The 12312-nt window shown below is 43.7% G+C and overlaps 2 protein-coding genes across 3 annotated transcripts; both read right to left on the reverse strand.

Annotated features, from left to right (window-relative positions):
* Window positions 1–89: 89 nt before the first annotated feature.
* Window positions 90–5608, reverse strand: LOC135094733 (dynein regulatory complex protein 9-like). Of its 2 annotated transcripts, XM_063995067.1 has the most exons (9): window positions 5513–5608; window positions 4846–4969; window positions 4591–4703; window positions 3650–3771; window positions 2869–3026; window positions 2460–2609; window positions 1803–1932; window positions 1270–1356; window positions 90–1054 (listed from the first exon to the last, which is right to left on the reverse strand). In XM_063995067.1, the coding sequence occupies exons 2-9, from the start codon at window positions 4890–4892 to the stop codon at window positions 920–922; spliced, it is 942 nt and encodes a 313-aa protein (XP_063851137.1). In that variant the 5' UTR covers window positions 4893–4969; window positions 5513–5608; the 3' UTR covers window positions 90–919. The 2 variants fall into 2 exon arrangements, with proteins under 2 accessions (XP_063851137.1, XP_063851138.1); XM_063995068.1 differs by lacking the exon at window positions 2460–2609.
* A 1037-nt stretch (window positions 5609–6645) lies between these two features.
* Window positions 6646–12065, reverse strand: LOC135094808 (mitochondrial inner membrane protein OXA1L-like). Its single transcript, XM_063995208.1, has 10 exons — window positions 11899–12065; window positions 11425–11628; window positions 11045–11231; window positions 10583–10771; window positions 10079–10222; window positions 9515–9600; window positions 8859–9023; window positions 8373–8480; window positions 8034–8196; window positions 6646–7622 (listed from the first exon to the last, which is right to left on the reverse strand). The coding sequence occupies exons 1-10, from the start codon at window positions 11989–11991 to the stop codon at window positions 7468–7470; spliced, it is 1494 nt and encodes a 497-aa protein (XP_063851278.1). The 5' UTR covers window positions 11992–12065; the 3' UTR covers window positions 6646–7467.
* Window positions 12066–12312: the final 247 nt, after the last annotated feature.

Below are 12312 nucleotides of genomic sequence, written 5' to 3' on the forward strand. Positions count from 1 at the left end.
AAACAAAAATAAATATATAAAATGTTACTTCTACGTATAGAGGAGCCCCCATCAACTTGCAATACTAGTTTGTGTAATAAAAAATGTGATTATTAATACATACATGTAAAATTTAATGAGGTAAGTAGAAATGACATGGCTACAGTACAGCACATGGAAATTGGAGCTGCAAAATGGAGCTTCATCTCAGCCTTGGTGGACTTAGTGGCAGTAAAAGTTTCCACATGCAGCACAGTGGTTGACTTGCAGAAGGGGATCAACTAAAAGAATTCACACCTGGCTATATGCCCCTCCACCCCCTCCTCTCTCTCTCTGCACTGGTTCCATGATCTTATAGCTCCAGCTTATATAATACTGAGTTATGTATGTACTTAAATAAGGTTATTACATATTTCCTAGAGGTTACAGTTGAAAAATGTACAAAGTTATAAAACTCACAAGAGTACCCATCAGTTATATTAATTTTTGGTGCTTAGGTACATAATAGTGGGCGGTGTATGTAATTAGATTAGTACAAGACACCAACTTAGAAGATACAATAAAAAAATATATATCTGGTTATAATGCAATGGACAGAAAAAAAACACAGCAGATATATTAATTTGTAGTGTTTAAATAAGTCTGGTATTCTGCTTTTTTTTTCTTATCTTATAGAATCAAGTTAGCCTTCCCATTAGTATATGAATAAATTGATGGACAGGATTCCCACCTACAGAGTCTTGCTGGATGTGTCTGTACCAGTGAGTCCCAAACTTCCTGGCTACAGAAACAGTCTCCCTTTGACACAACTCAAGCAGGAACTGTAGACGTTTCCTGCTCAGAGTTTACACATCAACACCTCTATTTCCCACTTAACCATCTACACCAGACTACACCAGGAATATAAACTGAAAACTCAATGATCTCTCTCTCTCTACCTCTATTTTTTGCCTTCCTTCAGGTCTTTTGGCTTCTTCTTCCTCTTCCTTTGTGCCTTCTTCAGCATCTTCCTCATCTTGTAGTGCTGCCATGCCCGCTGAATGGTGCGTGCCGCGTGCTCCCGCCGGAACTCAGCCTGGGAGGAGAGCAGAGTGACAGAGTGAGATTGTGAGGCAGAACACTGAACAGAAAGAATCACATAGGGAATAATACATGACTCTGAGATCTTGGTATGAGTGAAGCCTGTCAGTGAGAAAATAAATAAATCAAAACTTGAGCAAAGTGACAAAACTGAAAGACATGAAAAGAAAGAGGAATATTTATGACAGACACAGACAGACAGTATATTACCTGCATGGCTGCCAATCTTTCTTCCTCCGCCCGCTGCTTTTCCTCCAAGATAGAGCAATATCTCTTCTCCACAATGTTCAGCGCTTCCTGGCACAAAGAAATAACGATTAATCTCATCTTTCTCTATACCAGGCTGGCAGTCCCACACAGGCCGGTTCAGACATGGCACCACACACACTCACACACACACACACACACACACACACACACACACACACACACACACACACACACACACACACACACACACACACACACACACCCTTAGCCCCGTCAGCCCCTGGTGGAAAGGGACAGTCTCGTGGACCACCCTACTACACCACAGCTTAGGCATTAGACTTACACCAAAATAGTTTTATCATATATAGTAACAGAATAATAATAGTAATTGATGTATATTGTATAAATTTAGAATGGATTAAATGAAGAGGTGACATTAGCAAGGATGTATAATAGGTGCTGTATACCACAATTACAGAGAGAGAAAGAGAGACAGCCAGTGAGTAAAGATAAGCAAACACTCTATCACATACTGTCTTGTGTTCCAGCTTCAGCATGAGGGAGGCGTGGTCGTCCCTGAGGCCATCGAGATCTATCTGAAGACGACTCATGGTGGCATCATACTTATGGATCACTTGCTGCATCTCTCTCTCCAGCTGCTGCCTGGGTGTGGCAACCAGGCCATGGTGAGGGACCAGACATGTGAATGTTGCTTGTGATTCTGAATATTAATGGGTGTTTGCCATGTTTAACTCTCTGTAGTGGAAGTTATCAGGGTTTTCATTGTTCTAGTTATAGTTTAAGGTTTTCTGGGATTTTTTAATTGTTTTCAAGGTTCCTGTGATGGTTTTAGGTCTCTAGTGGAAATTATTAGGATCTTCTCAGGTGTACTTAATATTGTGTGGTATTGTGGAATGATTGGTGGTGTCAATGTACCATGTGATGTGCTCTCCCTTAGTCCACCTCCTGCAAACCTAACCTCTTCCTCCACCACCTCCTTCTTCTCTTCCCTCTGCTCATCTCCTCATCTATAAAACTTTCTTCCTCCTCCCCCTCCTCTTCTAACTCTATCCTTCTCTCATCTATAAAACCTTCCTCTGCCTCTCCTTATCTATAAAACCTTCCTCTTTCTATTCCTCCTGCCCCTCCTCCTCCTCTCTTCTCCTCCTGCTGCCCCCTTACCCCCTCACCTCCTCTCTCTCATGAGTGCCTCATCGTGGCTGTGTCGCTCTGCCTGCTGCTGCTGTGCCTGCCTGCTAGCTGCCAGACCTCCCTGCAGCTGCTCCAGGCTGGCCTCACTTTGCCCTCGCACCTCCTCACACTCCCTCCTTGCCTCGCGCCTTCAGAAAAGTCAGAGAGTGAGGAGAGTGAAGAGGACACAGGATGCTCTCACTCTAGCCTTGCCTTATGTCTTAAGTGAGAGTGAAGGAGTGAAGAGGATACAGTGATTGATTTAACAGAAGAAATGAGGAAACAGGGTTTTAAAAATTGGGGGAATAGATCTGAGGAACACACACACATGCACATCTAACAAGAGAAGAGATGAAGGCGGGGAAAAATTCAAACAGATCAAAGGATCACACACATACACACACACACCTACACTTGAGCACAGCCTGGGAGCCCTGAGAGTCAAGGGAGGTCAGTGTGGCACTCAGGGATGTGACCAGTGCCTCTCGTGAGCTGAGTGCCGCCTCTCTCTCCCTCTGTGCCTCCGTCAGCTGCCTCTCCACTGCCTCCACACTCTCCCCTGATGCCTGAATAGGTGGAGCTAGGTTAGGTTAGGATTGGGTAAGGTTAAGTTAGGTTAGGTTGGGTTGGGTTGGGTTGGGTTGAGTTGGATTAGGTTGAGTTGGGTTAGGTTAGGTTAGGTTAGGTTAGGTTAGGTTAGGTAAGGTAAGGTTAGGTTAGGTAAGGTAAGGTTAGGTAAGGTAAGGTAAGGTAAGGTAAGGTAAGGTAAGGTTAGGTTAGGTTAGGTTAGGTTAGGTAAGGTAAGGTAAGGTAAGGTAAGGTAAGGTAAGGTAAGGTAAGGTAAGGTTAGGTTTGGTTTGGTTAGGTAAGGTAAGGTAAGGTAAGGTTAGGTAAGGTTAGGTTAGGTTGGGGTTCAATTCAGATCTTCCTACTCCTTTTTCAGCCTTTTAATCAGCCTTTTCTTCCCCAACAGCCTTTTTTTTATCCATTTTCCTTCACTCTAGCCTTTGATATCCCTCTTTTTCTCTCCTCTCTTAGCTAATCACCTCCATTTGTCCTCACCTCTAAAACTTTAATTTCTTATCACCATTTTATAATTTAGAGCAACAACTAGTCTTTTTGAGTCTTTTTCACCCCTCTCCTCTTCTCCTATGGCTCCTCTCCCTCACACAGCAGACAGAACACTCACCGCCCCCGAGCCAGAGCGCCGGGCCAGCTGGGAGGCATAAAGGTACTGCAGGGTGGGGCTGAAGTACAGGCGGTGGTGGATGGTTGGCCGCAGTGACACCAGGATGTCCACCACTTTGTTAACTAGAGGTGGTAATGGTGGTGATGGTGTTAGTAGGGAAGAAAATAAGGAAAGGAGATGAGAAAAGAGATGAGAAAGGAGGGGAAAAGAGGAGAGGAGAGGAGATATAGTGTGTATGTTACTACATAAGTTAATATGTAACATATAGGTTTTTAACAGTAAGCCTGCAGATTAATAAACCAAATATTATTATTTTTATTATTATTTCAGCATGACATAGTGGTCAGTAAACTTGGCTCACAACTGTGAGAAGGCCCTGGTGCAGCAAGGTAGATGGATGAGCCTCTTAGTGTGTAGTCACAGTTCATCTGGCAGTAAGTAGGTGTGTGATGTGAGCCAAGGGTTGTGGCCTCACTGTCCTGGTGTGTGATTCACCTATGGTCGTCTGCTGGTCACCCAGCCAGCCATTACCCTATGGAAAGAGCTCAGAGCTCATAATAACCGATCTTTGTGTAGGACTGAGACCACTTACACACCACACAACAGAACAGTGAGGTCACAACCCCTCGGATTACATCATGTACCTACTTGCTGCTAGGTGAACAGGGGCTACACATTAAGAGGCTTGCCCATTTGCCTCACCACGCCCGGGATTCGAACTCTGGCCTTCTTGGTTGTGAACCAAGCATGCTAACTACTACACTATGCAGTGTGTGTGTGTGTGTGTGTGTGTGTGTGGTCTCAGTCCTACCCAGAGCTTGGTCACTATGTAAGGGAAACAACTGGCTGGTTGACTACTGTAGATGAATCACACACATTCACACACACACACACACACACACACACACACACACACACAGGTAATGAGCTCCACATCTCACCTGCCTGGTAGTCTGCAAGGGGGTGGGGACTGCGGGGATCCAGCAGGGAAGAGGCGAGATCCTTCCCCTCCTCCAGCAGTTTGTCCACCACCTTCATAACCGCCAGCCTCCTCCTGCAGCAGGGAAGTGTGATGAGGTAAGGTGCCGCACGGCTAGTGTGGTATCTCGTTTACTTCTTGTCATAATACGTTTCACAACCCAGTGTGACACCAGCCTACCACTCCTGTGTCATCCCGTCCCTGTGCCACGACTCACCTGCTGAGGTCAGGGTCGTGGGAGTCCTTGGCGATGTCAGGGGCCATGTCACGTCAGCAGGGTCACCTCAGGAAGGGCATCTCACAGCCTCAGCTCCTCAGTCTGTCATCCCATCATTGACTTGCTGCATGAGAGACACACAGGCTACCAAGCTGCCTCCACTGTCTAAATGCCCCTGATTAAATACCTCTGGCCCACTGAATTAGGGAGATAAACAGAGAAGTGTTTGGCGGAGAGTTGGTGGCAGAGAGGCGGGGGGAGCAACCGAGGGGTGACTGAGAGGCTGGAGGAGCGAGAGATGAGAGAGGAATGAGAGAGTGCGAGGGGGAATGAAAGGCTGGGCTAGTGAGTGTGTGTGTGTGTGAAGAAATGATAATATGCAGAACTAGTATCTCATTTGTTTTCCTGTGATGTTAGTTACACTTTCCCCCATCTCGTCTTTTTTCTTCTCTCTCTCTCTGGTATTCCTTCACTGTACTTCTGTCAGTACTCCTGGACATGGAAGAATATAATATGAGTGTGAAATACAGCAAACAGTGAAGCGGTACAACAACCTCCATCTCTCTCTTACTTCTCTTTTTCCTCCTAACTCATTAATAACAGCACGTCAAACAGCAGGAGCCATCTTTACACTTCCCCAATCATTCATTTACCAGTGCATACTCACCAAGTCGCTATACAATGCACATATTAGTGGAAATACAGCAATATGTGGGGTGCCAGTCTCTTGCTCGTCTCTCCCCGCCAGGTGTCAACCGTTGCCATGGCGACCGAGAGGCAGGTAATTTAAAGGGAGAAGGACCGCGAAATTTAAATGATCATATTTTGTTTACTATTACATATGTGTAAATTTCGAGGGTATGAGGTATGAGGCATGTGTTTTTTTTTATAGCAAGGATGTAATTCATGTTTTTTATCTGTTGTAATATCACTTTTATTCTTTCTTTTTATTTATGTTTATAAACTGTCCAGATTTTAAGTTTATTATTACATATGCAAAAATTTTGAGGCTATAAGAGAAAAATCTGTATGTTCCTTTATAATCGGACTCTAGTAGTTTGTTCTAATAACCCTTGTATTTGTGTTGGCTTATAATATCCAGCCACATATTGAGAATTGCTAAATTATATGTGGATGAAGACAGTGACTAACAAAAGAATAACCACACAACCAGACCAAAAATTTCACTGCCAAGACAGTGATGAGAAAATAAGGTTTGTAGTTGCTGCTGTGACTGCTGGCATCTCCAAGCCTCTATGTTACCTCTAGACATGCCTGGCTTTGGGAAGACTATCACAGGTAATCCTCTCGTGGGTTATCCTCAAGACATAAGAACATAAGGGAAGCTGCAGGAAGCCATTAGGTCTACATGTGGCAGTCCCTGTAAAGCTGACTGTTGGTTTGAAAGGAGGAAAGTGGATGGGAGTTAGGTAAATTCTCTGGGAACACTCCTGACTGCTCCACAAGACTAATACCACCACACACATTATCTTTTTTCCACATTTCTCTGTGATTCTCTAAAATAAATAAGTTTTTACAGATACCAAGATTTGAAGGGTATCAGAAAATAGCATTTTATATTTCATTAGATTAAGAGTTTATTTGTTTTTTGTCATAATATATTCTTTGTATCATGAAAGAGAGAGAGAGAGAGAGAGAGAGAGAGAGAGAGAGAGAGAGAGAGAGAGAGAGAGAGAGAGAGAGAGAGAGAGAGAGAGAGAGAGAGAGAGAGAGAGGATGAGTCAGTAAAAAGATGAGACTGATAGATGCAGTGAATAAAAACAAAATGAAAAACTGCAGTGAAAGAACTGAAAATTTTTATTTTCAATATTCTCACAGATAATGTACATATACACAAACAAAAGTGTGGCAACTCTAATTCTTATTTATATGGCACCACACACACACACACACACACACACACACACACACACACACACACACACACACACACATTCTTTCTCTGTACAGTGCTAAGGGTGTGGTTGATGTGGCCGACCCAAACCCCACCAGAGCCTCTCAACCTTACCATATCAAGGAAAACTCTATCCAATCTTTTACTCTGAGCCAAGTTGAGTTTATTAGTTTACAAGATGAAATGCGGACTTGTTTCAAATCTTCAAAATTTAGCTTCACTGTTTTAGGGGAAGGAAATGGATGGATATAAGAATAATAATAAATAATGTTTTTTTTTTTTTCAGTGTTACATTCAGCTGAGTTCAGTAGTTTCCGTTTTTCTCTCAGTGCCTCCATCTTTCTCATTTCCCTTTCATTAGTGGACTGAAACTTCTCCCTCTCTCTAGTTTTCCTTCACATCTCTTTCCCTTCTTCATTTTCCCTCCTAAACACTCCTTCACTTTCCTTCAGTACCTCCCTTAGAACACTCAAACACTTATTCTCTAATTTCCCTTCATAATTCCTTCCCTCCTTCATTTCCTCTCTTAATCACATTCCTTCAGTTTCCTTCAGCACCTCCCTTAGAACACTCAAACACCTTCTATTCTCTATTTTTCTTCCATATCTCCTTTCCTCCTTTGGTTCCCCATTAACAGCTCTCTAAGACATCTCCCTATCCTTGGTTCTGCTTCACATTTCCTTGTCTCCAGCACCTTCTCCCTCGCCTCACTTCTTCACCTTGGCCTGCACGTTTATGATCTTCTTGGTTGGGTCGTGTCTGTAAGTCCTCACTACAGGTCCTGTGCCGGCCTTCTTGAACCTCATCTCATCATATCGGTGCCTCTCTTCTATCTCCCTTGCAATCTTCATGTTTTTCCAGGCTGTAATAGAAGAGGAGGGAAAGATTTGAAGGGAATAAGTTCTGTACTGTCCTAGAGCTATAAAAACAATTAAAATATGGAAAAATAAAGGGGTATTATTCAAAATTGCAGGATAAGTGTCTTGAAACCTCACTCCTGAGAGATCAAGTTACAGGGAGGGGAAATACAGAAGCAGGCAGGGAGTTCCTGAGTTTACCAGTGAGAGGGATGAGAGATTGTGAATACTGGTGAACTCTTGCATTAGGGAGGTAGAGTTTACACTGGTTTTGTGGGTAAATAATCTTGTTTTTGACAGCAAGATTTGTGATGAAACTAACTGACTGACTGACTGACTGACTGACTGGCTGGCTGGCTGGCTGACTGACTCTCTCTCTCTCTCTCACACATACACACATACATGTCAACACCTACACTCCTTAAATCCCTCCACCGCTCCCTTCTTCTTTGGCAGTGTCTCTGGCTTGTGTTTGATGAGCGGATCGATCTTGAAGTAATCCCTCACAGCTGGGACACGCAGGAACCCAACTTGCACCAGAGAGAACAGGTTTGTGGACACCCAGTAACACAAAATGGCCTGGGGAAGGAATGCAAGGGAAATTTGTAGTTTAAGGAAAGAAAAGTGTGTTCTTTCACCCTTTCCTTTGTGTTGTAATGCCGAAAGGTGGAAAATTAGATGTATTAGTGTTGGATAAAGATATCACGAACCACCCATCCCTCTCTCTCTCTCTCTCTCTCTCTCTCTTTACTCACAGCAGGGAAGTTCATGGTGAAGGGGAAGATAACGAAGGGAAGTGCCCTCAGTACGTATTTCATTGCCTGCATGTTCTGTGAGCTCAGCCGTGCCCCGTCAGTGCCAAGCTGTGAAGGTGGAGAGAGTATGGATCACATTAGTAAGAAAGAGTAAAATTAGGAAAGGAAAAGAAAAAAAACAGAACATTACATCACATCAAATCAAGTTAGGTCACATTACACAAGGTCATACGAGGTCACACAGGTTTAGGCAAGGTCACATTACTAAAAGAAGATGAAGTTTGGAAAGGAAAAGAAAAACAAAACATTACATCACATCAAATCGTTAGGTCACATTACACAAGTCACACAAGGTCACACAGAGTCACATTAGCAAGCGAGGAGAAAATTAGTAAAGGAAAAGAAAAAACAAAACAAAACATTATCACATCAAATCAACTTTGATCACATTACACAAGGTCACACAGGGTCACACTGTCAGATCACCTCAATTGTGGCCAGCATGGTGCAGGAGGTAATGATGGGCAGGAGGTAGTATGGGTCAGCCAGGGTGAGATCAGTGAACCATGCCAGGCCACCTTCCCTCAAGCTGTCCACTGGCAGGTTGGCCATACGACGTAGCCCGATGAACATTGAGATGAAGATTGGTGCCTGTTGGGTGTCATAGGTTAGGTTAGGTAAGGTTAGATTAGGTTAGATTAGGATAGGTTAGGTTAGGTTAAGTTAGGTTAGGTTAAGTTTGGATAGGTTAGGCTAAGTTAGGTTAAAGATAGGGGGTGGTTAGGTTAGGTTAGTTAGGATAGGATAGGTTACATTAGGATAAGTTAGGTTAGCATAGATTAGGTTAGGTTAGAGATTAGGGAGTGGTTAGGTTAGGTTAGAGATATGTGGGTAGTTAGGTTAGGTTAGGGCACAGTGGTTGATTGAGTGACTAAATGGATGAATGAACAGTGAAGTGACTCTGTTAATAAGTGACTGACTGACTAGTTAATTGAGTTACTGATTAATTAACTGACTGACTGACTGGTTAATTGAGTGACTAAATGAATGACTGATGAAATGAATGAATGACTGACCCACTGCTTGAGTGAGTGACTGGTTGAGTAACTGACTAACTGACTGACTGACTGACAGACACTAACCTGAGCAAAAGGCACGACAATATTGCGAAGGGGACTCAATTCCTTCTCCTTCATAAACATGACCATCTCTTGACTGTACCTGGCAGCTGGAAGGAAGAAAAAATTGAATAAATCAATAAAATAAATAAATAAGTAAATAAACTAAATTAAGGGGTGGAGAAAACTATTTAAAACACAAATATAACCACAAAAACACGTAAAAATCCACAAAACCGTAAGAAAAACCTACCCCAAAGATCTTGACAAAACACCATATCACTAAAAAACAGAGAGAGAGAGAGAGAGAGAGAGAGAGAGAGAGAGAGAGAGAGAGAGAGAGAGAGAGAGAGAGAGAGAGAGAGAGAGAGAGAGAGAGAGAGAGAGAGAGAGAGAGAGAGAGAGAGAGAGAGAGAGAGAGAGCGAGCAAACTGACAAAGAGACAAAACCACATGTCATTACTGAAGCATATTACCATTATTATTATGCATCAACTCTTAAAACCATTGAAAAACACCCCAGCACACACACACACACACACAAACACACACACACACACACACACACACACACACACACACACAGTACCATTAATCTGATCTCCACTGTTTCTGGCCTCTGTCATCTTCATTTGCAGGACCTGTAGCTGCGGCATGTAGTTGTTCATCTTGGCAGCGTTCCTCTGTGACACCACCACCAGAGGGAAGATGAGGCTACGCAAGATGACCGTTGCTGTGGGGAAAGGAGATTAGAGGCTGTGGTGATAGGAGGGTTATGGGTAATGGGGAGACGGGTGAGGACGGAAGGGTTGAGATGATGATGATGCTAAGAGAGGGAAGGCAGGTGGTAGTAGAAAGGCTGGCAAGTAGAGGTATTCATAAATAGTACAGGGGATCCCAGTGTAAGCCAGCCAGACAACCAATCTTTTGCTGCCTCCTTTATTGTGTTATGTGTAGTGAAGGGCTGTGAAGATAAAAGAGATGAGATGATCAGTGGCAAAACTAAGAGTAACACACACACACACACACACACACACACACACACACACACACACACACACACACACACACACACACACACACACACACTCACCAATAGCAATAGTGGCCCACCAAGGAAGGGTGCCACTAATATGTATATATTCTAGACAATTCTGCATGATCCCAATAGGACTCCAGCCACCAAGACCCAGGCTGGCAAACGTGGGCTCCCCCAAGGCTGTCAAGGGCACTTCCACTGCATCAGGGGGCACCGGGGGCAGGGGGATGTACTCCACTGTCTCTGTAAGGGTGGCAGGATGTTAGGGTGATGGACACAGAAACTGATGGACAGAAAGACGGGCAGAGATACACAGAGAGAGAGACAGATAAACAGACACACTGGAACAGATAGAAAGATACATGCAGAGAAAGAAAGACAGACAGACAAATAGAAAAACAAAGAAAAACGACAATGACCAGAAGAAATAGACAAAGAGAAAAAAATGACAGATTGACAGAATGGAACAAACAGACAGACAGACACAAACAAATACACACACACACACACACACACCAGAAGCAGCTTGAAGTGACGGAGGAGGTGGAGGTGGAGGCACAGACGTGGAGATATCAGCCACACCCACACCACCAACACTGCCATCCACACCCACACCCACCACAGGAGACTGCAAACCCGCACCAACACTGTCCACACCTGCGCTGACATCTGTGTCTTGTGACGAGGCTTTGACTGTGAATGCCTGTGAATAGAATGCTGTAAGTTAGGTCAAGTGAGGTTAGGTTAGATACTGTTCACATATTTTTGCTATCACTGTGAACAAGCTTGTCATCCACACTATCTATTAATCTTTCTGCTTATACCCACATTATCTACCTGTCTATCTATCTATTTGTCTATCCATCCCATACCCACACTATCAGCAAAATACTCACACTTTTGAAGATGTCACTGAAGGAACTCAACTGGCGATGACCTGGCGCGCCGGGAGGACAAGTGAGAACGGCGCGGACAGTAATGACAGGAGTGGACCGCAGGAGTGGGTGGCTGTGTGTTTGTCTCATGCTCCCTCCCACCTGCAGCCCCAAGGAACGACTGTGGTAGCTGGCGGCGGCGGCGGCGGTCCAGCATGGCGTATCCTGGGACATAAAATATTTAATTGTTTGGTGTTATTATGAAATGTGGGTTAATGGTGGACTTCACCTTACCTAACCCTAGTCACGTCCCTACCACGATAACACCACAACACCGTCCCTACCACAGTAACACCATACTAGGCATCCCTACCACACAACACCAGAGGGAGCGATTAGGTAACACCACAGCATCACGGCTAAACACCACATTATCACCACTATCTCATCACCACACCACCACAGCATCACACTCACCTTCACCACCACACTCACCTTCACCACCACAAGCAGTGCACTGTTGGGGTATCGCAGCCCCCGGGTGAAGGCAGCCCCGCGTGAGGCCACCCTGCTGAAGGCCGCCACCATGTTGTTTGTTTACACCGGTGAGGCTGAGCCGAGTACCGCTCTCCTCATCCCACAGCTGCAAGCATCTCTACCCGAGTACCACATCTTGTCCACTTTGATTGATTTTCCTTCTTTTTTATAAAATAGATATATTATATTTTATTTGTTGTCTTTTATTTATATAAAGTTTAAATATTAAGTAAATATTAGATCTTGCATACTTTGAAATTTTTTTTTTTTTATCTTCTGGTACATGAGTTGAGTTTATAATTCTTGTTTTATTGGTGGTATTTTATTTAAATGGAGTGTAAATATTAAATAAGTTTATTGTAAATTTGAGGA

The sequence above is a fragment of the Scylla paramamosain genome, chromosome 46 (genome assembly GCF_035594125.1).
Source record: "Scylla paramamosain isolate STU-SP2022 chromosome 46, ASM3559412v1, whole genome shotgun sequence".
Classification (NCBI taxonomy): Eukaryota; Metazoa; Arthropoda; class Malacostraca; order Decapoda; family Portunidae; genus Scylla; species Scylla paramamosain.